Below are 25,555 nucleotides of genomic sequence, written 5' to 3'. Positions count from 1 at the left end.
TGACGGGCCTTAGATGGGGTCCTAACAGCAGTGACTGGATAGGACCAGAGATTAATTTCTCTGAGTTTGAGGACGGCAAATTGCATGGCCAAAGTGGAGCACTCCCCGCCACCAACCCCCGCTCCCCAGGATGATGGCAACATCAGGGGACACAGATGATATGGCTGAAGGGACTAACCTTTGTAAGGGTAGGGTTGGTTTGTTTTCTTGTTTTGTTTTGTTTTTTAAGTATTAATTGAACATGTGTGGTGTGCCAAGTACTATGCCAAGCCCTGGGGGTTTGTTTGCCTTTGCTTGTATTGGAGGAGAAAAAGGAATAGTTTGGAAGGAGGAAGGTCCAGAGGCTATGCCCTCTACCCTGCGTGCTGTGTGGCGGACGGTGGAGGTAGGGGGAGGACATCCTTCCCTGAGGAGGCGCCGGGGGAAGTGGGCTCTCAGGGAGAGTCCCATTAAAACAGAAGGTTAAGAGGTTCAGAGGCCTGGTGACCCTTTCCCTTTGCCATGGGTGTCTGCGATGGAGGAGCCAGGAGATGACTTCACCTGCTTTTACACTGAGGAGCCCACCTTCCCACCTCCAAGCCTACCAACCTGCCTGGCAGGTCACCCACCTTCTCTCTTCCCTTTCCCATTGCAGCGGAGTGTCCCTGCTCCCGTCACAGGACCCCCTTCTACTTCTGCTTGTTCTCTGAAGCACATTCTCTCAGACTTCTCTTCTGAAGCTGCCCCCTCCCTTTTTCTCTGGCAGTTCGTCTCCGTTCACATGTAGACATGCTCTGTAGATGGCAATTATTCCTCAATAAAGCTGATAAAATTTTAACATATTTTTAAAAATAGGCTGTATATCATCCATCTTCAAAATGAGTCCCTCCTTGCTAACCTATGGATTAAACAATATGTAAAAGACATAACCCCCCCCAAAAAAAGATTAATTTACCCTATTTAGGAATGCACAATTCTAAGTTCCTTGACTTCAAGTTCCCTTCCAGCTCCATTTTTCCATTTTCTTCCTACGTGATATCACAGCTGCTTTTGACCCAGCTGGTCAAAAAACAACTCACTCTCTTCTCTCAGCTTCTGTGATAGAACTTTGAGTTTTCCTCCTGCGGTCTGGTTTCACCAAGTCTCCTTTGCTGGTTTTTTCTATTTCTCTTACTAGACTGTTGGGTCAGCTCACGTCCCACCTCTTTAGCAACACCCTCTCCCTGTGTGATTTTGCCTGTTGTTGTTCAGTCTCTAGGTCATGTCCTACTCTTTGCGACCCCATGGACTGCAGCACGCCAGGCTTCCCTGTCCTGCACTGTCTCCCAGAGTTTGCTCAAACTCATGTTCATTGAGTCAATGATGCCATCCAACCATCTCATCCTCTGTTGCCCCCTTCTCCTCCTGCCCTCAGTCTTTCCCAGCATCAAGTTCTTTTCCAATGAGTCGGGTCTTCACATCAGGTGGCCAAAATATTAGAGCTTCAGTTTCAGTATCAGTCCTGCCAATGAATATTCAGGGTTGATTTCCATTAGGATTGACTGGTTTGATCTCCTTGCCATCCAAGGGACTCTCAAGAGTCTTCTCCAGCACAACAGTTTGAAAGTATCAATTCTTTGGCACTCAGCCTTCTTTATGGTCCAACTCTCACACCCATACATGACTACTGGAAAAAACTAGCTTTGACTAGGTGGACCTTTGTCAGCAAAGTGATTTTGTCTAGTCCCATGGCTTTACACACCACATGTATATCCTATGTATTCAGCTACCAAGTCTGTACCTCTGGCCTTGATCTCTCCCCTGAAATCTCCGTGAATGTCTAATAATATCTGACAAGATTAGCCAAAACAAAACTCTTGATTTTTGTTGTAGGAGAATGAGAGAATGATCATATCCTAGGTCTCTGGAGAATCCCTGGGACAGGCCACCAAGTGAGAGTCCTTGGCTTCTCCCAGGAAAGAATTCAAGAGTGAGTCAAAGTAAAGTGAAAGCAGAGATTTGAATTCCACAGGCAGAATACAGTCAGACTCAGAAAGTTGGAGCCTCCCTGGATGCAGGAGGGGTTAGTTTTTATGGGCGGGGTCATTTCATAGGCTATTAAGTGGGAGGATTATTTATTTGGGGGAAGGAGTGAGGATTTCTGGCAATTGGGCCACCACCCATTTTTTGACCTTTTAGGGTCAGCCTGTCATGGGGCCTGTGGGTGTATTATTTAGCATATGCTAATGTATCACAGTGAGTGTAAAATGAAGCTCAAAGTCTATTGGAAGTTGAATCTTTTACCATCTTGGGCCTGGTAGGATCTAACCAGTTGTTGTTGTTTCCTGTTTTTCTCAACACCCATGTCATTCTTTAAAAGTTATGCCCTGCCCCCTTCCCTCCTGTCTCATTTTCTTCCCCAAACTTGTTCTTTCTCCTATTTTCAGTAAATGGTACCACCACCAACCCAATTGCTCAAGGAAAAGTATAGGACTGATACCAGATGACTGACTTTCTCTCACCTCCCACCCATTCCATCCTTGTCAAGTCCTCAAGGCTCTGCCTCCACTTATCTTCTTTGTTCCCAATGTGATCACCTAGGCTAACCCACCATCCTGTTGATAGCTTATGGTGAATGGTGTCAGATTCGTGATCACCAAAGAAGATTTCGCTTCAGGACCAGGGACCAGGCTTGATCACTCAAGAGGTTTTGTGTAGTAGAGTTTATGAGAAAGGGACAGACAAAGCTTCTGACATAAACATCAGAAGGGGGATGGAAAGTGCCCCAATCCCTAGTCTAAACAAGGGAATTATATACTTTTTAATTGGTTATTACAATAAATCAAAGGAATGTCTCAAGGTTGTAAAGATGGTACTAGACCCACTCCCAGAATATACATTTTAAGATAACAGGATTAGCCAGAAGGGTTTCAGAAAGGAGAAACATGTCCTCAAGCAGGATACATTATTGTTATATACTCCTTACTAAGGAATGTAGGAATAAACGTTTGTCCTTTCCTCCTCCTTGAGAATTCCAGATCCCTTTCTCCTCCTCAGGGGCCCTGGAATTCTTCTCAACCTGCCTAGGAACTGACTCTCTCATTCCCCCCTTTTCTTTTAGGAGAATTATGTTGCCAAGGGAAAGGAGCGTCATTTTCGTTCCATAACTACTTCCTTCCATCCCTAAATTGTTGAGGCAACATATTCTCCTAACACTCATATTGAGAATCTCTGATTCAGGGGCCCCAAGTAATAGTTGGAGGTGACTGTGGCACTCATAGGAGCCTGGACAACAATTTGTAACCTAAAAGCTTTCAGACAGTTAGAAACAAACCCTGTTTTACAGTTACAGATATAAGGCAAAATAGTCATTAAACCAAGTTAAAACCTAATCAAAATTAAAAGTCATATTATGTCCATAGTTAAGGTACCAGTTCCTCTTAGGACTGTTAGATGTCATCAGATCAAGAAGAGGCATCACATATGATTGTTGTTGGTGAAGGTATTCACAAAGTTGAAGGAAGTTCTTTCCTTGAAGTGGAGAAACCCACCACAGAAAGCCTTCCACTGATGAAGAAGGAAGTGCTCCACACACCCAGCAGTTAGACCGATTGTGGAATGCAGCACAGGAGTGAGCCCTGGACAGGAAGGCATTGTCTTGAGGATAAAAAGGCAGACCCAGGATTTTTGGAGTCCGCAGAAGCAGGCTCACATAAATTATCAGGCCCATCTGAAAAGTACAAAGCCAGAGCATAGCAAGTAAAGACATAAAATGACATCACTGAGCTCTGGCCAGGGTGCCATCTCTTAACTCGAGTGTGATGTACCCACGAATCAATTCCTGGCACTTTGACTGCTGTGGGAAAAGAAAGAATAACCTGGTAAGGGCCTTCCCAGAGGGGCTCGAGGGATTGGCCCCCAGATCCCAGTGTTTTTATCAGGAGCCCAGTTCCTGGCTCAAAGAGAGGCTTGCTTGACTCAGAGGTTTGGTCAGGAGTCACCTCCCAGAGTTCCATTAATTGCTGTTGAAAAGCTGAGAGCTGAGTTACATAATTAGCTAATTCCAAGGCTTCGGGGTCTATAACAATGTCTGTGCATAAGAAGGGTCTTCCATAAATACATTCAAAGGGGGACAGTTCCTCCTTTTGGGGGGCAGTTCAAGCCCTCATTAAAGCTATGGGTAGAACTTTAAGCCAATTGTCCTGCATCTCTTGAGTTAATTTGCACAGATGTCTCTTAATAATGTCATTAGCTTTTTCAACCTTTCCTGAGGATTGGGGTCTCCAGGAACAGTGTAAGTAATATTCTATTCCTAGAGCTTTTGACACCCCCTCAGTTACAGCAGCTTTAAAAGCAGAGCCACTGTCACTCTGAAGGCTCTGTGGCAGCCCAAACCTGGGAATAATTTCATGGGTTAAAATTCTTATAACCTCCTTAGCCTGTTCACTATGACAGGGAAAAGCCTCAATCCATCCAGTAAGCAAGAATCCATCCAAACTTGTAAGCAAGAATATCCATTTGCTTTTGGCATATGAGTAAAACCAATTTCCCAATCCTCTCCAGGATATTTTCCACTTCGTGGTAACCCAGATTTTGCTAGCTTTTCAGTCTTTGAGTTATTTTCCTGACAAACCTCACATCTTTTGATAATGTTCTTTAAAGTTTTCATTACACTTCTACCTTCAAACAAACGAGAAACCATCTGGTAAGTACTCTCAACACCTAAATGAAAACTCTGGTATAAACCCTTAAGAATTTTCCATTGAGCATTTTCAGGAATTATTAATCATCCATCCTCAGACTGTAACCATCCTTTATCGGTAATCTTTGCTCCTCTTTTCTCATATCTTTTTCATTCTTCCTTAGTATATTGTGGTTTTTCCTGTTCCACAGGACCTGTTCAGATCAAAGGCATCTTCAGTGAAGGGGTTTCACAAAGCACCGCCTCTCCGGCTTGACACTCAGCCAGCTGATTACCTTAGGCTACTTTACTCCCTGGTGTGCCCTTTGCAATGCATAACAGCTACTTCTTTAGAACAATATATACAGTTAAAAGTCTCTCAATCTCTCTGAAATGCTTAACAGGCTTTCCTGTTGCCATTTTAAACTGTCTTTCTTTCCATATTGCACCATGAGCATATAAAGTCAAATAAGCATACTTAGTGTAGATTTTTACTCGCTGCCCTTTGCTTAACTCTAGAGCTCAGATCAGAGCCACAAGCTCCGCTAGCTGAGCACTCATTCCCTGGGGGAGAGATTTTGCTTCTAGAACCTGTTCAGCTATCACCATGGCATAACCTGCTTTACGCTTCCCATCCCGAACAAAAGAACTGCCATCTGTGAATATTTCCATCAGGATTGTCTAATGGGGTATCCATTAGATCCTCCTGAGCTGCATAGTTTAAAGTTAGAAATTGGGAACAATCGTGATTGGGTGTTTCATTTTCCTTCTCAGGAAGGAAAGTGGCAGGATTTAAGTTTCCACAAACTTTAAGCTTAGTTATTGGTCCTTCTAATGACAATGACTAGATATTTAAGAAGCCTACGGTCTGTCATCCAAGTATTAACCTTAGAGTTTAAGATTCCACTCACATCATGAGAAGTCAGCACAGTAAGATTTCACCCATTGATTACTTTGAGAGCTTCAAGTGTTAATAAAGCAGTTGCCACGATTATACTTAGTGTGGCCACCTGGCTGACACTACGTCTAATCCTCTGCTCAGATACGCTGTAGGTTGCTGGTGAGGCCCTGGGGTTGTTTGGAACTCTGCTTGGGCAGTTTGAATCTCAGTTTCGGTTTTTACTGAGACCAAGGCAGCCCTTCCCGGAGGTGTTCCCTGATTTTCAGTTTAGCTTGGAGCCCCGGGTATGAGGGCAGAGTCGGAGGACAAAGTAGGGGACAAAGTAGGGAGCTGAAGGTTTCATATCCAAATCTATACCCTTAGGACATAAGTCTGGCATGTCTTACAGAGAGAAAAAGGGTAACATATATGCTACTTCTACCCATTTCCCTTGTTTTCTACAGAACCGATCTAATTGTAAAACTGTACTATAATTAAGAGACCCTCCAACCGGCCACCATTCACCATCCTCCAATGGATACCATGGCCATTCAGTATCACAGAAGACCAGGCATGTCTTTTTTAAACTCTGGGGATCAAACTTGTCCCAGTTTTTCAAGATACAGTTCAAAGGAGTGAGGCTGGAATTGTTAGCTCCCATCTGTAAGAGAGAAAAAACAATGACCAGCGCATCTCTCTTCCGGAGGTATCCCTCCCTGCTCTAGATGGGGGCATAGACAGACTTTACACCGAGGCTTTCTGTCCCTGGGCGGACTTCGTCTGTCCCTTATGGACACAAGCACCATACTCATCCCTCTCGGCTCTACCACCGAGGCAGGGTGGAGATGCACCAGGAGTAGACCTGATGACATCCCAGACTAACGTCCAGTTCCTCACCATTAAAACCTTGCTTGCCTCTGTTGCCACCCGGGGTGCAATCAGAGTAACCTTCCAGAATGCCTCCCAAGCTAAGGCTGCTAGGGGAAACATTCATCTCCCGAGTGCCTGTGCATGACCCTGAGTATATTCCTGACCACAATAAAACTGGTACAAACATAAGACCAATATGTTCCTTCCGAGCGTCACCACACCAGTATAAATGATAGCAGAAGAGATGGTGAAGGGCTGGCCAGTGAGGAAAAAGTTATTTTTGTCCTCGAGTTATTAGGGTCAGTCCTTCCAGTTCATTCCCACAGATTCTACAGAAAGAGTATCTAAGGAGTTGGGACGAAAGTCACCGGAGAGCCTCTTCTGGTCCACTAAGAGCTAGTACTTCCAAAGGAAGAAGCCCATTGCACTTCCAATCTGACCAGATGGAAGCGGGTGAGAATATACAGCCTTGACATACTCCTTTCCCGATTTGGAACCAGTCTGTTGTTCCTTGTCCAGTTCTAACTGTTGCTTCCTGACCTGCATACAGATTTCTCAAGAGCCAGGTAAGATGGTCTGGTATTCCCATCTCTTTAAGAATTTTCCAGTTTGTTTTGATCCACACAGTCAAAGGCTTTGGTCAATAGAGCAGAAATAGATGTTTTCTGGAACTCTCTTGCTTTTTTGATAATCCAGTAGATGTTGGCAATTTGATCTCTGGTTCCTCTGCCTTTTCTAAAACCAGCTTGAACATCTGGAAGTTCATTGTTCATGTACTATTGAAGCCTGGCTTGGAGAATTTTGAGCATTACTACCCTAGCGTGTGAGATGAATGCAATTGTTTGAACATTCTTTGCCATTGCCTTTCTTTGGGATTGGAATGAAAACTGACCTTTTCCAGTCCTGTGGCCACTGCTGAGTTTTCCAAATTTGCTGGCATATTGAGTGCAGCACTTTCACAGCATCATCTTTTAGGATTTGAAATAGCTCAACTGGAATTCCATCACATACACTAGCTTTGTTCGTAGTGATGTTTCCTAAGGCCCACTTGACTTCACATTCCAGGATGTCTGGATCTAGGTGAGTGATCACACCATCATGATTATCTGGATCATGAAGATCTTTTCTGTATAGTTCTCCTGTGTATTCTTGCCACCTCTTCTTAATATCTTTTGCTTCTGTTAGGTCCATACCATTTCTGTCCTTTATTGTGCCCATCTTTGCATGAAATGTTCTCTTGATATTTCTAATTTTCTTGAAGAGATCTCTAGTCTTTCCCATTCTGTTGTTTTCCTCTATTTGCACTGATTACTGAAGAAGGCTTTCTTGTCTCTCCTTGCTAGTCTTTGGAACTCTGCATTCAAATGGGTATATCTTTCCTTTTCTCCTTTGCCTTTCACTTCTCTTCTTTTCACAGCTGTTTGTAAGACCTCCTCAGACAACCATTTTGCCTTTTTGCATTTCTTTTTCTTGGGGATAGTCTTGATCCCTGCCTCCTGTACAATGTCATGAACCTCCGACCATAGTTCTTCTGGCACTCTATCAAATATAATCCCTTGAATCTATTTCCCACTTTCACTGTATAATTGTAAGGGATTTGATTTAGGTCATACCTGAATGGTCTAGTGGTTTTCCCTACTTTCTTCAATTTAAGTTTGAATTTGGCAATAAGGAGTTCATGATCTGAGCCACAGTCAGCTCCCAGTCTTGTTTTTGCTGCCTGCAGTGCAGGAGACCCAGGTTTGATCCCTGGGTCGGGAATATCCCCTAGAGAAGGAAATGGCAACCCACTCCAGTATTCTTGCCTAGAAAATTCCATGGATGGAGGAGCCTGGTGGGCTACAGTCCATGGGGTCGCAAAGAGCTGGACACAACTGAGTGACTTCATTTTTCACTTTCTTTCACCAGGTATTTCTTGACTTCCTACTTTTGCATTCCAGTCCCCTATAATGAAAAGGACATCTTTTTGGGGTGTTAGTTCTAGAAGGTCTTGTAGGTCTTCACAGGACCATTCAACTTCAGCTTCTTCAGCATTACTGGTCAGGGCATCAACTTGGATTACTGTGATATTGAAGGTTTGCCTTGGAAATGAACAGAGATCATTCTGTCGTTTTTGAGATTGCATCCAAGTACTGCATTTCGGACTTTTTTGTTGACTATGATGGCTACTCCATTTCTTCTAAGGGATTCTTGTCCACAGTAGTAGATATAACGGTCATTTGAGTTAAATTCCCCATTCCAGTCCATTTTAGTTTGCTGATTCCTAAAAGTTGATGTTCACTCTTGCCGTCTCCTATTTGACCACGTCCAGTTTCCTTGATTCATGGATCTAACATTCCAGGTTCCTATGCAATATTGCTCTTTACTGCATTGGACTTTACTTCCATCACCAGTCACATCCACAATTGGCTATTGTTTGACTTTCTCACTGTCTCCTAGTTTATCTTTCTGCTTCCATTCTGCGCCCCTGCAGTCCATTCCCCTACTACAGTCACTATCATTTTTAAAACATAAACTAAGCAACATCACTCCTTAGCTTCCCATTGCACCTGGCCTGAACTGTGTACTTGCCATGGCTTGCAAAGCTGTAGGCCTTGAATTGATGGTCAACTTCTCAAATTTCAAGTGTCCTCTCAGACGTCACTTCTGAGAGAGGCCTTCCAACCACTCTCTCTAAGCTTCCCCATTCCTTCCCACCATCCTCTAGGTCTTTCTCCATCATCTTACATCATGGCATTTATCTCCTTCGAAAATGACCTCACTTATTTGTTTATTGTCTGTCCTCTATTAGAAAGTCTGTTCCAGAAGAGCTGAGACTTCACCTTCTCTGTTTACTGTTGTATCCCTAATGCTTAAAGGGTACTGGCAAGAGTAAGCGCTTAAATATTTGTTGAACCGAATAAATTGAGATGACTGAATTGTATATACCCTAATTTGTACTAACAGTCATGATAATGGGAATAGAATTTGAAATACCTAGTTTTTTTCAGCCTAAATGGCTACGTGGAGGCTGTGTGTCTTAAGTGACTCTTTCTGAGAGTTCTTAAGAACAAGGCACAGGGTTCAGAAGAGGAAAAAGAGAAGGAAGGTAGGAAATGGTAAGATTCTCAAGCAGAAGATGGGTATTCTGGTTACTACTTATATATAACTACTATATATATATATATCTACTTATATATCTACTTCTTATAACAAGCCACCCCAATTTTAGTATTGTAAAACAATCACTATTTCATTTTCACATATTATGTATGTCAAGAATTTGAACATGATGTAGCAGAGATAAATTGTCTCTGCTCCATGATATCCAGGGCTTCAGCTGAAAGACAATGGGGGCCACAGCAGGAACTAGAGTGAAGCTAGTGAGCATCACTTACTGATTTTTCCTTTTGTCTCACGCTCCAATATGGCTCCATGTGGCACTCTTACTGACGCTGTGTTTTTTTGTTTTTGTTTTTATTTTTGGTTGCACTGGGTCTTCGTTGCTGCACGCAGTTTTCTCTAGTTGCAGCAAACGGGGATCTTCATTGCAGTGTGCAGGCTTCTCATTGAGGTGACTTCTCTTGTTTTGGAGCACAAGTGTTGGGCACATAGGCTTCAGCAGTTGCGGCTGAGGGGTTCTAGAGCACAGGCTCCGTAGTTGTGGCACAAGGACTTGGGTGCTCTGCAGCGTGTGTAATCCTCCCACACCAGGGGTTGAACCTGTGTCCCCGACATTGGCAGGTGGATTCTCATCCACTGTACCACCAGGGAAGCCCTTACCGATTCTGGTTTTATATAACATTTTGACAGGTTGTTCATCATAAATCGTTTTGCTTTTTTTTTGGCTGCACTGGGTCTACATTGCAGTATGCAGGCTTCTCATTGTGGTGGCTTCTCTTGTTGCAGAGCACAGGGGCTCAGTCGTCGTGGCATGTGGGCCCCTCTAGTTGTGGTTTGAGGGTTTAGTGCTCCTCAGCTTTGTGGGATCTTAGTTCCCTGATCAGGGATCAACCCCTCATTCCCTGCATTGAGAGGCGGATTCTCAACCACTGGACAACCAGGGAAGTCCCTTGCATTCATTTTTAATTGCATTAAAAATTATCTTTCTTGATTACTGGGTTTTGGCCCCTCCCTTAAATTTTGCAACACAGGCAAATGCCTCATTTGCCTTGCCCTAGTCCCAGCCTTGAGCTGCACCAGCAGACTGGGACTTGTGCTGGGTCTTGAAGGTGGGACTCAGAGCTGGGCCTGTGTCCTGCAGCCCACCTTCCTGCAGCCTCTCCCTGTAGCTCTGTGACTTAGGCTTCTCTGAGCTCAGTGGCCGGATTCCGAGAGGGGGCAGCCTGAGCAAGCTTCCAAGACATTCCAGAGCAAAGCTGCATAGCATTTCTTGACCTAGTTTCATAAGTCACATAGCGTCACTTCCTGCCCAGACTCAAGGGAAGCAAGCAGCTTCTACTGCTTGATGGGAGTAGGATCAAATAATTTTATGACCAAGCTTTAAAAACGACTACAGTGGGACGTGTGGCACCTGGGGCACATGTGTGGTGCTGGCTCTATGTCTGTCTAGGTGAGATAAGCTTCTCTTTCTTCCCTGTCTCAGTATTCTCATGCAGTTTCCTGAAATATGTCTGTCTGGCTGAGCTGGATTTTGTAACATTACATCTCCCCCACAGCTATGCAGGGGCCCTGGGAGGAGTTGTGGTTCAGGGAGCCCCGGGAGCCCTGTCTTGAAAGTTGTGGGGAATGCCCTGCCCTTCCAGGTTCTTACAAAGAGTGGAAGAGGAAACCTGGGACCAAGTCATAGCTTTCTGGTCCCCACTGCAGGAGATTCTGATTGTCCATTCTCATCTGTTATTCACTTTCTCATAGAAATAATGAGGGAAAATGTTCTGACACCTACATCCGCTAATTTCTGAGGATTTTTTTTTCCCATAGAATTAAGATTTTAGAATTTCTTTTAATAATGATCCCATTCAACCAAAAAGAGTCAAAATTAAAATTAAGGGGGGACTTCTCCAAAGTGGTCCTGCCTGGAATTTATCTCCATTTATAATGACTCTGAAGTGAAAAATGGCAGTTTCCTCCCAGGGAGGATCGCTATTCCAGGAATTAGTGGCAGATGGGGACTTAATCATCACTCACTGGTCTGCCTTCCTGAAGAAGAGAAATGTCAAAGTCACAAACTTTTTTGGAAGGAGAAATTAATTCTATTGGGAATCTGAAATATATATCTGTGTGGGTAAATATATTAGTATCTGTTACAATTAAATTATTATCTTAGGATCATAAAAATTACTATGTATGACTTAATAAGAAACTGATCCGTCACTGTAAATTAATTTGCCAAATGTATGCTTGCCCAAAAATCAACTGGCCAGACGACCAGTTTGCTGAGTGCCCAGTTCACCAAATCACCAATTTACTGAAAATATGTTTACTTTAAATGTTTAAAGTATAAGGACTTTCCTGGTAGTCCAGTGGTTAAGAATCTGCCTTCCAATACAGGGAACACAGGTTCGATCCCTGGTTGGGGAACTAAAATCCCACATGCTGTGGGGCAACAAAGCCGAGCATCACAACTAGAGAGGCCCAAGCACCACAATGAAGACCTAGGGCAGTCAAAAAATAAAAATTAAAAAGTTAAAGTGTATAGCAGCTCCTCTTGGTTGTATTCGTAGGGCCTAAGAGAGCTGGGAGAAGCCGAAACTTCTGAGTTTTCAGAAGTTCTGCCCCTCCACACCCACTTCCTACCCTTCATTGGCCCCCTTCTCTGGCCCTTGTCCTCCCTTTCTCTGCCAAACCCCCTCCCATCCCCTCTTCTCACAAGGATGGGCAGTCTAGGCCCTGCACGGTGACCTCCAGCAAGTTTCCTCATCAGGTCTCCCCTCCTTGCCCCTACCCACTGCCACTGCAGCCTCAGAGAGCTCAGGCAAAGACAAATGAAGATTCCTTATAATGCTGCCATGAAGGCAACATGAAAGACATTGTATTCAAACTTTGCGGAAATCCACAAAAGCTGTTAAATCAGTCCATCTATATTCATTACCTATTGCCTATATAATAAATCACCCTTAAATCCAGTAGCTAAAAAAAAAAAGATGAACATTTATTATCTCCCACAGATTTTGTGGATCAGGAATCTGGGAGCAGCTTACCTGAGTCAGGGTTCTGGCTCAAGGTGTGTCATATGGTTGTAGTCAGGCGGTCAGCTGGGGCTACCATCATCCAAAGGCGTGACCAGACCTGGAGGACCCACTTCTAGGGTGGCTCACTTAACTCACTTGGCAAGCTAGTGCTGGCTGTCAGCAGGAAGCCTCTGTTCTTCACCACGTGGATCTTGCTATAGGGCTGCTTGAGTGTTCTGACAATATATCAGCTGGCTTCTCCTGGAGCAAGTGATCCAAGAGACAGCAAAGAGGAGGCTCCGGTATCTTTTATAATCTAATTTCAGAAGCTGCATATGTCACTTCTGTTTTACTCTCTTCATTGGAAGACAGTCACTAAGCTGACCCCACACACAAGGGGAGGAGAGAATTGGGCCCCACCTCTTGAAAGGAGACATACTGAAAACTTTGTGGACACAGTTCTTTTTGGTCCGCACCCTGCAGTAAGCGAGATTTTAGTGAAAGTCGTTCAGTCGTGTCCGACTTTTTGCAACCCCATGGAGTGTAGCCCGCCAGGCTCCTTTGTCCATGGGATTTCCCAGGCAAGAATACTGGAGTGGTTAGCCATTCCCCAAATCTACTGGAAAAGGAAGCAAAGCTCTGAATGTATGGCACTGAGGCGGCCTTCTTAAGTGTGACCAGTAGGTGGCAGTCTTGCCTGGGTGTGGAAAAAAGGACAGGACACTGGTTTTCGCCAGCTCTAGGAGCAAAGAATTGTAAAAATTGACTTCATCAGAGCTGAGAGCGCTGGAAACGGTTGCCTGACAGAGCCACAATTCCCAGATGCAGTGCCATTTCTGAGACACATGAACGTGAAGCCTACTGCTGCAGACTGTCTCCTAGTCACTGAGATCCCCCGGGCAAGTCTTTGTTCTGGGTTTCTGCATCTATCAGACAGGTGATCACAGAGCTTTCTTTCAGTGCTGACAGGCTATGGGCTCTGTGGTTGCTCTTTGGATGGGAGGAATCCTTCCCCTTGCGCTGTAGTTTCCTTCCAGTGTTGGTGGCGTGCTCCTTACATGTTTTCTTTACTGCCGCCTCAGTCAGTGCCAGCGCTGTAGCTGACAGGTACCCAATGCGTTACTTGTCAAATTAATGGGCATGGGCCCTGCGGAGCGTCTTCTCAGCCTCACTGGGCATGAGCTCTCAATTCCAAACCCTCCTGATCACATCCTCTTCCCTGCGGACTCTGATCCCTTCCTTCCCAGACCCACGCTGTCCTGGCTTCCTCCTTTCTCTCTGAATACTACTTCTTGGCCCTTCATACATTCCTGTTCTTCCAGCAGTCCCTTAGGTTTTGGTTTCTTTTTCTCCTAGGATTCAATCCTAGGTCATCTTCTCTTCTTTTCTTTTTGGTTCTGTGGCACCTCACCCACTCCCCTGCTTTTAATTACCACGTATAATGATAGAAATAATGGCTCTTGGAGCAGGAAATGGCAACCCACTCCAGTATTCTTGCCTGGGAAATCCCATGGACAGAGGAGCCTTGCAGGCTGTAGAAGAACCTTTTTTCACAAGGTCGCAAAAGAGTTGGACACAACATAGTGACTAAACAACAACAAAGTTTAATTAAAGTGAGTTACAAGCATGCTGATACTAAATATGTTGCTTTTCATGGCAAAGTTCTTTTGGTACATATTTACATTTCAAATATACAAAGGTAAGGCAATCCAGTAAGCTTAGATTCCAGGGAACATCTCCTGGTCAGAAGGTAATCATTTCAGTCTCATTTTATGCACATGAGGGGTTTGAGTATGATGGGAGAGTAGCCCCCTAAAAAAAAAAAAAAAGAAGGAAATAATAATAGCTCACAAATAGATGGGGGAAAAGTGGAAACAGTGACAGATTTAATTTTCTTGGGCTCCAAAATCACTGTGGATGGTGAGTGCAGCCATGAAATTAAAAGATGCTTGCTCTTTGGAAGAAAAGCTATGACAAACCTAGATAGCATATTAAAAAGCAGAGACATCACTCTGCCGACAAAGGTTCAAACAATCAAAGCTATGGTTTTTCCAGTAGTCATGTATGGATGTGAGAGTTGGACCATAAAGAAAGAATTGCTGAAGAATTGATGCTTTTGAATTGTGGTACTGGAGAAAACTCTCAAGAGTCCCTTGGACAGCAAAGAGATCAAACCATTTAGTCCTAAAGGAAATCAACCCTGAATATTCACTGGAAGGACTGATGCTGAAGCTGAAGTTCCAGTATTTTGACCAACTGATGCGAAGACTAGACTCATTGGAAAAGACCCTGCTGCTGGGAAAGATTGAAGGCAAAAGGAGAAGGAGCAACAGAGGATGAGATGGTTGGATGGCATCACCGACTCAATGGACATGGGTTTGAGCCAATTCTGGGAGATAGTAAAGGACAGGGAAGCCAGGCATGCTGCAGTCCATGGGGTCCCAAAGAGTCAACACGACTTAGAGACCGAACAACAATGAAGCCTTTAGATAGAGTTATTGACTATATACTAAGTACTGCTCTAGCTCTTTCCTCATTGAGTCCTCACAACAAGCTGATGAGGCAGGCATCACTACTACCTAGGTTTTGTGGTTGAGGGTCAGAGTGGCTGGGTGGCTGCTGTGAAGCTGAAATCTGTCTCCTGAGCCTGAGGACCTAACCTTCATATTCACTTGCCTTCTAGACATCTCCCCTTGGATGTCACTGACCATGTTCAGAATTAGAATCCTGATATTCCTACTCCAAACCTTTCATTCTCTGAGGTCCCAGTCTCAGCAAAAAAAGCACCCAATCAGCCCAGGCTAGACATGTGGGTAATCATCATCTCCTCTTGCTTCCCACCTTCAATCAATTCTAACAAGTCCAGTCAACTCTAACTCAGTATCATTCAGATCTGCTCCGCCTTCTCCATTCTGTCTCCACTGCTGTAATTCAAGTCTTTGTATTTCTCACATCTACACCGACCTCCATCTCTCCCTCATGGTGCCCACACTGTCTCCTTTCCTGGTCCTCCACCAAAGAGGAGGCAGTGGGGCTTAGTTTAATGGAGAAGAATATGAGTTTTGGAATCCAACAGGGTTATTTCACTACTCATTAGCTATTTGACCTGGGGCAAGCTTGTCAATATTTCTGAGTCTTAAGTCTTCTCTAAAATGAAAGATGAGAAAACATCTGCTCTATAGGGTGGGGGGAGCATGCAAAGCCTCCAGAAGCTGAGGCTGGCTTGTCTTAGCTCTACCACCCACCTCACAGCCTTGGCTCTCACTCCATGGTCTAGCACCCCGAGTGCCAGCCACACCTCCCAGCTTGCCTGGCCACCAGGGTGGGCACATACTATCCAACATGGCACCCGCCACGTTCTTCCTTCCTTCTCTTCTCCTCACGGCCTTGCTCGTTCACTGCCACCTTCTCCACCCCCTCAACATGCCCTCACCCCAGCCCAGCTGTTCCCACGGCTCTTTTAACATATCATAAACGCAAGTTTCTTTACTGGTACTCCCCATCGAACTGTGTTATCCCTGAGGGCGGGGATTGTATTATCTTAGGCCTCCTGAAGGCCCTAGCACAGGGATCTGGCACAGAGAAGATAGTCAAGAAGTATTTTGTTAGATGAATGAATCAACCAATGAATAAATCCATGGCAGCTTCAATTTAGGCCAGTTGGATGTTGTCAGCACCACAGGCTTCAGGCAAAGCTGCCAAAGGTCTCCTGTTCCTGTTCCTTCTGCTTTCTGAATGAGTCTGAGACAATGAGTAACTAGCACAGGGTATAGAGTTGTAACTGGCTGTGGTTCTTTTGGAACTAGCACTAGTTCCAGAACTAGTTCCAGAACTAGTATTAGTTCTGGAAGGAACTAGCACTTCCACTTTGGGTGTAAACAGTGACTGCTGTGAAATTTAAAACTCAATCAAAAGTGATTCAGTGAATAAATTTTTATTTTGTAAAGGATCTACATGCATAATCAAGGAGCAGATACATAATCAATTAAGCCTCAAACATTGGTCTAAACTGAACAGACAGAACCAGATATTTGTCTCCTGAAGTGCTTGGTCCCATGTGGGTGGAATATGCCATTGTTGGTCAGGGAAATGTCACTGAAATATCTTCATCCGTTCGTTTTTACCCTGAATGTTCACCGAATCATTTCTTGCTGCAGGAAGAACTCTCTGAGGTACAGGGAGGCAGTTTTTCCAGGGCATCCTGGCACTAAGATGCCACCAGCTCGAGCCTGACAAGTACCCAGCTAGTACCAAGAGCTGTGCTGTAGTTGACCAGGCCCTTGTAGTCAGATACAAGGAGGAAATAACTACTCAGACCCCAAAGCCAAGCAGCACTAATTCAAGAAAAAGGAAGAAAAGGTTTCATAACCAAATAATAAAAGAACAAGTGAGAAAGACTTGGGGATTGTGGCACTAGGCTAGAGCTGCCAAGTGTCCAGAGGCATCCCAGGTTTCATTTCTGTCCAAGTGGAAAAGTGTTTGGGGGAATCCAGGGAGGCTCAGTGTGCTGCTGGCTCTCCCTCCACACTGTTGCTGTCTCTGTGATTCCAAATTAGAACCATACCTGAGTAATCAGAGGTTGGAGTGAAGCATAGCTGGCATTGCAAGGGCTACCTCAGTAGAACTGGATGCAAGAGAAAGTGCAGAAGCAGTGGCCAGCTGTTTCTGAATCAGGTTGGCCCACAAGCGAAAAGGGCTGCCCCAGAAGGCCTGCTCCCAGACTGCCAAGAACTGGAAGAGGTAGCACCAAACATCCTTGAGAATTTTACTGCTGGGAGAATAATTCTTTGATTCTGTGATTGGAAAAAACAGGCTGAGACCTAGTAAGGTTTATTCCAACAATGCAAGTCTGGTTCAATATCCCAAAAATCAACCAATTTAATCTACCAAGTTAACAGGCTAGAGAAGAAAAATCACATTATTAGATCAATCAGTGTAGAAAATGCATGTGACAAAATTCAACATTCATTTGTAATTTAAAATTCTCAGAAAAATAGGACTAGAGAAGAGTTTCCCTGGGTATTTCCTGGCAGTACAGTGGTCAGGACTCCACACTTTCATTTCCAAGGGCCTGGGTTTAATCCCTGGTTGGGGAACTAAGATCCTGCAAGCCACATGGCATGACCAAAAAAAAACAAGGGAAAAGAGAGAGAATTTCCCAACCTGATAAAAGGCATCTACCAGGAAAAACATATATATACAACTAACATACTTAATAATGAAAGACTGAATGCTTTCCCTAGAAATTCAGGAACAGAGCCAGTATATCTGCTAAAGGATTACTTCTAGCAAAAGAAAAATAATCCTAGGAGACAATTCCCATAGAGACAGGTCTTTCACATTTCTGCATATATTGTAAATTATATATTTACTGCTCTTCATTCCAGACTACATTTTCAAGGATGTCTGTTTGGCAAACAGCTTTGGGAAATATAGTTTCCCCCTTTATAGCAAAGGGCAGTCATGCTTACTGACTACTATATAGCATTCAGGTTCTCTGAAATCAGGACTCCTCTTTGTAATGAAATCCATCTATGTTACTTCCATGCTATATGAGGGCAAAGGGAACTGATACAAAAAAAAAAGAAAACCCATAATATCAATACTAAGAATTTAAAAGGTGACATCATTATAGATGGTACATTCATTAAAATGATTTTTAATGATATAATGAAAACTTCTTTAAATATGTTTGAAAATTTAGATGAAAACAGCTAGAAAATAAAATTTACTAAAACAGACTTAGAAGTAGAAAACCCAAATAGCCTTCTAACTATTAAAGAAAATTAATCAGTAATTTTTCCATAGGATCAGAAGCTTCAGAGAATTCTATCAAACATTCAACAAAAAAAATTCTAGGTTTACACAAATTCTTCCAGAGATTAGAAAAAGATAGTACATCTTTTCCAAAATTCTCTTTTACAGATTTTCCTGGAGGCGTGGCCATAGTACAGGAACAGATTCCAGTCTTGGCGAGTTATAATCAGTTAAGAAAACAGTGGCAAATGTAGCTAAGTGTACTCTGGTTTCTCTTCAGATGATTTATCTTTTACTCTTTACTAAAGATTTCCTGGAGAGGAAAGTATGGGAGGTTGCCTTATTTCTCATCCAAAAGGGAGAGTTTCCAATGTTTCATCTATTAGGTATGATGCTTGTTATAGCTTTCTTTTATATATATATATATATATATAGCTTTCTATAGATAGCTCTTATCAAACTGAGATTTAATTTTGTCAAACTTTTTTTTCTATGAAGATGATATATGTGCATTCCCAGATGGTACATTATTCTTTTTACATACTGCTGGATTCAATTTGCTAATATTTTGTGAAGAATTTTTGCACCTATGTTCACAAGTAAGCTTGCTATATAATTTCTGTAGAAAAAAAGAAAAGTAAAAAAGTCGCTCAGTTGTGTCCGACTCTGTGACCCCATGGATTATACAGTCCATGAAATTCTCTAGGCCAGAACACTGGAGTTGGTAGCCTGTCCCTTCTCCAGCAAATCTTCCCAACCCAGGAATTAAACCGGGGTCTCCTGCATTGCAGGCGTATTCTTTACCAACTGAGCTATCAGGGAAGCCCAATAATTTCTGTAGAGCCTCACTTAACAGCTGGGGGCAGGGAACCAGACACCCTATTTCCCAACCTACAGCTTAAACTTGAAACTGTCTTCTGATGCAAGTTGGTCATACCTTCTACTTTTCAGAACCTATTTCTACACATCAGGAATTGTTGTTGTTCATTTATTGAGTCCGACTCTTTTCTGACTCCATGGACTATGTAGCTTACCAGGCTCCTCTGTCCACGGGATTTTCCAGGCAAGAGAATACTGGAGTGGGTTACCATTTCCTTTTCCAGGAGATCTTGCTGACCCAGGGATTGAAACTGTCTCCTTGGCAGATAGATTCCTTACCACTCAGCTACCTAGGAAGTCCACAAAGTCTACATATTTAGCTTCATATAAGTAAAACCTCAAAAGATCACACCACCAGTCTCAATTGTTCTTCTTCACAGAAGTGTTTGCTAAGACATAAAAAGTAACCAGAGGAGAAAGTGAACCATGAAAGCAAGTATATCTCTACCATCAGTGCCCATTCTCCCAGATACACCCTTATGACCTGTGTTGCCTTTGCACCTACCAACAAAAGCCTTTCTTCCATTGTAGAGAATTATCCCTAAATATGTTCTTACTCCCCTGGTAACTGTCGGTAAAGAATCCGCCTCCAATGCAGGAATCAGCCTGCATTGCAGGAGACCCGGGTTCCATTCCTGGGTCTGGACGATTCCCCTGGAGAAGGAAATGGCAACCCACTCCAGTATTCTCGCCTGGAAGATCCCATGGACAGAGGAGCCCAGCGGGCTCCAGCCCACAGGGTCGCAAGAGTCGGACATGACTTAGCGACTAAACCATCACCATCACCATGTTCTTACTGGGTAAGATGTCCTAACAAGAAAATAAAACGGGTAACTTTAGTTATTAAAACAGATAACATAACGTTGCGTTTTGATATGCAAATAGGCTAATCAGGGAAACAACTTCGCCCCTCGGAGTAAGCGGAGAGACTGGTGGCCCTGATTCTCAAGCTGAAGGAGAGAGCATTTCTGTCTTCCACGCTGCAAGCCCCGCCGTACCCCACCCCACCCGCTGTGTTTATCTGGTGTACCACCGCATTACCATCCATCTCTGTCTCCCTCTGGTTCCTTTTTCTTACAAAAATATTCTGCCCTCCGCCATCTTCCCAGGTACTCCCACAGCCCACGGACCCCGTTTACAGCACTTATCACTAAACTGGTCTAGGGGCACAGTCGGCTTCCTATGCAGATTGGCCGAAAGGCTGAGTCAAAGTTGGAACGACTGGGAAGTAGCTACAGAAAATCCCCTCAATAAATTCTAGTCCCCTCCTCCTTCCTAACCCAATCTTTCCCTCCTTTTGCTTCCACCACTTCCTAGCTGTGGTACCCTAGGCAAGTGCTTTCCCCCTCTGTGCCTGATCCCCTCAAACGTAAAATGGGGATAAACAGTCGTCGTGCTGGTGCAAAGCGAACCTCTTCGGTCCCGGTCGGCGAGCGGCGGTGGGATACCGACAGCGCTCAGCCCACAGCCTGGGCAAACAAGGCCTCGACAAGTGTTCGTCAGAAACTCAGTTTCTCTAAACTTCTGTCAGCCTTGCCTCTTTTCTCATTTTCTGCCACACATCCCCACCCACCTGCTCTGTCTCCTTCTCACCCCCTGTCTTTCCCCATCCTGTCTCCCTCTGAAGACCGGACCCCTCCCTCCACAAAATCTACTAGATTCCTCAAAGGCGGGAGGCGGCCTTGCCTCTGCGCGGCCTTCGGCTTTTTCAGCCTCTATGCCTCAAACGCTTCCTCCTCCCGCTCTAGCTGCTTCTGTTAATTACCGGGGGACCTCGGCCCCCTCCTCCCTCTCTCCTTTAACCACCAGTTCCAGGAGGGCAGGGCCAGCTGCCCACAGCCTGGCACATTGTTGGCCGGAAAGAGGTGCTACGAAAGGTCGATAAAGAAGGGGGAGGGTGCTTCCTCGCGGGGGTGGGGAGTGAGTGGAGCGGCCGGCCTCTCCAGCGCCTCTGCCTTCCCCAGCCATCGAGCTGATCAAGGACCTGGTCAACTACGACGTGCGCCCGGCGCTGCTCAAGGGCCTCGTAGCGCTCCTGATACCGTCCTTCAAGGAGACCAGCAAACTGCACTCCGAGATCGTCAGCGGTAGGGATCCGCTTGGATTGGGGGATGGGCCCTGGCGGGGTAGGAGGGAGAGGCGGGTTCCTCCCAGGCTCACGGCCACTCCCTCCTCCAGACTCTTCGGTCCTCGAGCTCACCGCCCACCTGCCCCTGTTTTTGCAGCAGGCCGCCGCCGCCAAGGCCATCGGGTAAGCGGGCCGCAGGTGGTGGGCGGATGCTGCAAGCCGGGCTCAGCGCTGCCCGCGCGCTGGGGGAGGGCTCCAGCCTCGAAGGGTCCCACCCTACCACCGCAGCCCGAATCCCACCCCGCCCCCAAACTACCCCACCCCCGCTCCCAAACTACCCCACCTCCGCCCAGGATCCTGGCGCGCCACAACACGACCCTGGCCGAGGAGATGCTGCACCTGCGGGTGGTACACAGCCTGATGGCCGCCATGGGCAACACGGATCACAGCAACAGCCAGCGGCAGGCCAGCCTCACGCTGGAGGTGCACGGGGCGGCGGGGCGGCGGGCGGGCACTGCGCGCGGGCACTGCAGTCACGCCCCATCCCCGCCCGCCTACCGCAGTACTTCGTGGAGTTATTCCCGGTGGTGGAGGAGCACGTGCGCAAGACCATGGGGGAGGAACTCTACAAGCTCTTCCTAGTAAGTGGGACAAAACAGTGGCCCTGCGCCTGCCGCACTCACGCCCTCCCCCCCCCCCCCCCCGCCATGGACACCCCACACAAGATCCGGCTGGGGCGGGAGACAGAAGGGACTGCTCTGCTTGGGCTTCTCCACCTGGCACCCTTCCGTTCCCTTTCCGGCCCATCCTGGCAGGCTAAGAGCCTGACTGCAACCTGCAGCCTCCCTCTGCCCACGCCCAACTCCAAGTCCAGGCTCCCCTGGCATCTAGCCAGGTTTCCCTTGCTTCTGTCCCCAGAGCAATGCCGAGAATCTGTACATGAAAATAGATAGCATTCAGGCGGACATCCTGGCGGCCAACAAAGTCAATGTCGCCAGAGGTGAGTGGGGAGCGAAGGGGCCTGGGCCAGAGGTGCAGTGGCACCCAGCCTCAGGCTCATCTCCCTGCCTCCAGCGCTGCACCTCAGCGGCCTCTCCTGCAGCAACATGAGCTTTTACGTTGGCCATTCTAATGAGGATCAGGTGGCCTACATCACACACTTCCAGAAGGAGGACGTGGAAGAAAAGGAGTAAGAGGAGGAAAAAGGAGCCCCGGAGGCAAGCCAGGGAGCCAAGGCTCTGTGGCAGGGAAGCCTGGCAGAAGGGAGGAGTCACAGTCAAGCTCCTGTAGACTCCTCTTAGCCTCCGTGGGAAGCTGGGGGGTTCTGCCCCCCAGTGGTGGAGAGAGAGAGTCGGCTGGGAAGTCTTCAATAAACAAGTCTTGCTGTCTGTCGTGTCCATGTGTGGAGGGCAGAGGGAGATCCAGTGAGAGCTGTGATGATGGACCAGGGTGTCTCTGCTCATCAAGGAGAAAAGCTGGTCAGAAGGGAAGGACCACCAACCTCCTAGAAGATTCAAGGAGGTATCGTGAGGAGTGGGCCTCACCTCCAGTCCCTACTGGCCCTGCACTCTCACCTCCAGGACACCACACCCACCTGGGTTCTCTCCTGCTTCTCTGGTTGCTTTCTTTCATTCTCTTTGCTGATTGATCATGCATGCAGGCTCAGTCATGTCCAACTGTTTTCAATCCCATGAACTGTAGTCCACGCCAGGTTCCTCTTTCCCTGGGATTACCCAGGCAAGAATACTGGAGAGGGTTGCCATTTCCTCCTCCAGGACATCTTCCCAACCCAGGGATTGAACCCACATCACTGTGTCTTCTGCATCACAGGCGGATTCTTTTCCACTGAGCCACCTGGGAAGCATTTTTATGAATTCCTCCTTTTCAACGCAGCTTCCTTCAAGGTAGAGGGAAGCAGGACTTTGACCTTGAGCCTCTTCTCTATATTTACACCCTGGTGATTCCATCACTTTATTTTTTTAACTTGTATTTATGTATTTATTTTTAATTTAAATTTTTTTTTGGCCATGTCATAAGGCATTCTCTGACCAGGGTTAGAATCCGTGCCTCCTGCAGTAGAAACATGGAGTCTTAACCACTGGACTGCCTGGGAAGTCCCCCTGTCACTTTAAATACCACTTATATACAAGACTCCCATATTTCTCTTTTTTTGTGTGTGTGTGTAATAAAGTTTTATTAAAGTATAGAGGAGATAGAGAAAGCTTCTGACATAGGCATCAGAAGGGAGCAAAAGAGTACCCCCCTTTGCTAGTGTTAGCAATGGACTTATATACTCTCCAATGAATCCAAAGAATGTCTGGAGGTTGTAAAGACCTCACCAGACCTACTCCCATAATTTACATTTTAAGATAAGAGTTGGCCAGAAGATTTAATCCAAAAATCGTCCTCAGGCAGGATACATCCTTGTAAAGACCAGACCTACTCCCATAATTTATGTTTTAAGATAACAGAATTAGCCAGAGGGTTTAATCCAAAGACTGTCCTCAGGCAGGATACATTATTGTTATATAATCCTAAGGAATGTAGAGGAAAAGAAGTAAAAAAAGTTTGCCCTTTCTTCCTCCTTGAATATCCCAGACCTCTCTCTCCTTGGGGACCCCTAGACTTCTTATCAACCTGCCTAGGAAATGACTCTCTCATTCCCCCCTTTTCTTTTAGGAGAATTATGTTGCCTAGGGAAAAGGGGCGTCATTCTCATTCCATAACTGCTTCCGAGCTGACAAGGGGCGTTGTCCCTAAATTGGTGAGGCAACATATTCTCCTAATCCTCATACTGAGGATGTCTGATCCAGGGGCTCCAAGTAATAGTTGGAGGAGGCTGTGGCACTCATAGGAGCTCGGACAACTATTTGTAAATTAAAAGCTTTTAGACAGTTAGAAAACCCCATTATACAGTTACAGATGTAAGGCAAAATAGTCATTAAACCAAGTTAAAATCAAAATGAAAAGTCACATTATGTCCATAGTTACATCAGTCCACCTTAAGGTTGTTAGATGTCATCAGTTTAAGAAGAGGTATCACATGCGATTGTTGAAGGTATTTGCAGACTTGGAGAAAGTCCTTTCCTTGAAGTGGAGATGTCCACCATGGGACGCCTTCCACTGATGAAGAGGGGAGTGCTCCGCAGACCCTGCAGTTAGACCGATTGTGGAATGCAGCATAGGAGTGAGCCCAGGACAGGAAGGCATTGTCTTGAGGATCAAACGGCAGACTCAGGATTTCTGGAGTCAGCAGAAGTAGGCTCACATAGATTATCAGGCCCATCTTGTCCTGAAGGATCCCAGATGAGCCCCCAAGATGAAAGGTTGTTGCTGAACAATAAGACGTGGGATTCTTGGCCTCCGGAGGAGACGAATTCAATCCGGGGCCAGAGACGAGGCTGGATCGCTCAGAGCTTTTGTGTAATAAAGTTTTATTAAAGTATAAAGGAGATAGAGAAAGCTTCTGACATAGGCATCAGAAGGGGGCAAAAGGTAGTACCCCCCATATTTCTCTTTCCAGCTAAACATTTCCACCTCATTTTGTTGTCAATGAAAAATTTAATCAGTAGATCTAAGAAAGAAATGGAAAGTTTTATTCTAGCCAAATTGAGGATTATAAACTGGGAACAGCCTTTCAGAAAGTTCTAACTGTTCCACTTGTTAGAGGTCAAAGCTCAGTTATATAAGTTTTTGAGACAGAAGGTTGTACATTAAATGATGTATACAAAAATAAATAAATAAATAAATTATGTATACAATGCAATTCACACCTACAATGCAAGAATTGGGTCCTGGGTCATCATGGCCCCTTACAAGATCAAGAAGGAAGGTTATCTCCTAAGACATTATCTTAGCAGGGGCTACTCTCCAATCTTGAGCTAATTGTGGTGTCTTCTCTTGTTGCAGATCACAGGTTCCAGGACTTCAGTAGTTTTTGCACATGGGCTCAGTAGTTGCTATTCCCAGGCCTTAGAGCATAGGCTGCATAGTTGTGGCACACAGGCTTAGTTGCTCAGGGGCATGTGGGATCTTTCTGAACCAGGGATTGAATCTGTGTCTCCTGCATTGGCAGTGTGTGGTTCTTGAAACTGACGAAGAAGCTCATTATTTAGGACTTTTGTGCAGGCTTTTCTGTTGAACACTTGAAAGAGGTTCTATTCCTAGAACTCTCACCCCAGGTATCTGCATGGCTGATTTCTTCACCTTCTTTCAATTCTTTACACAAAAGTCAGCTTTTCAATGAGGGTTACTCTTTTTTTTTAGTTGCATCCCACACTACCAGTCCCTGTATTCTAATCCCTAACCCCTGCTACTCACCTGTTTATTCCATATCACTTATTTATGTATTT

The 25,555-nt window shown here is 45.3% G+C and overlaps 1 protein-coding gene across 2 annotated transcripts in view; it reads left to right on the top strand.

The window, feature by feature from the left end:
• Positions 1–22,591, top strand: part of ARMH1 (armadillo like helical domain containing 1) — a 38,676-nt gene extending 16,085 nt beyond the window's left edge. For both annotated transcript variants that reach the window (XM_043878838.1, XM_043878837.1), the window contains 6 exons: positions 21,100–21,222; positions 21,314–21,386; positions 21,557–21,686; positions 21,767–21,844; positions 22,122–22,203; positions 22,278–22,591. In XM_043878838.1, coding sequence (XP_043734773.1) covers positions 21,100–21,222; positions 21,314–21,386; positions 21,557–21,686; positions 21,767–21,844; positions 22,122–22,203; positions 22,278–22,396 — 605 coding nt within the window. In that variant the 3' untranslated portion in view covers positions 22,397–22,591. The remainder of the gene's footprint in view (positions 1–21,099; positions 21,223–21,313; positions 21,387–21,556; positions 21,687–21,766; positions 21,845–22,121; positions 22,204–22,277) is intronic.
• Positions 22,592–25,555: the final 2,964 nt, after the last annotated feature.

This window comes from Cervus elaphus, chromosome 20 (assembly GCF_910594005.1).
Source record: "Cervus elaphus chromosome 20, mCerEla1.1, whole genome shotgun sequence".
NCBI classification, from domain to species: domain Eukaryota; kingdom Metazoa; phylum Chordata; class Mammalia; order Artiodactyla; family Cervidae; genus Cervus; species Cervus elaphus.
This window is presented reverse-complemented; position numbering and strand designations above follow the sequence as displayed.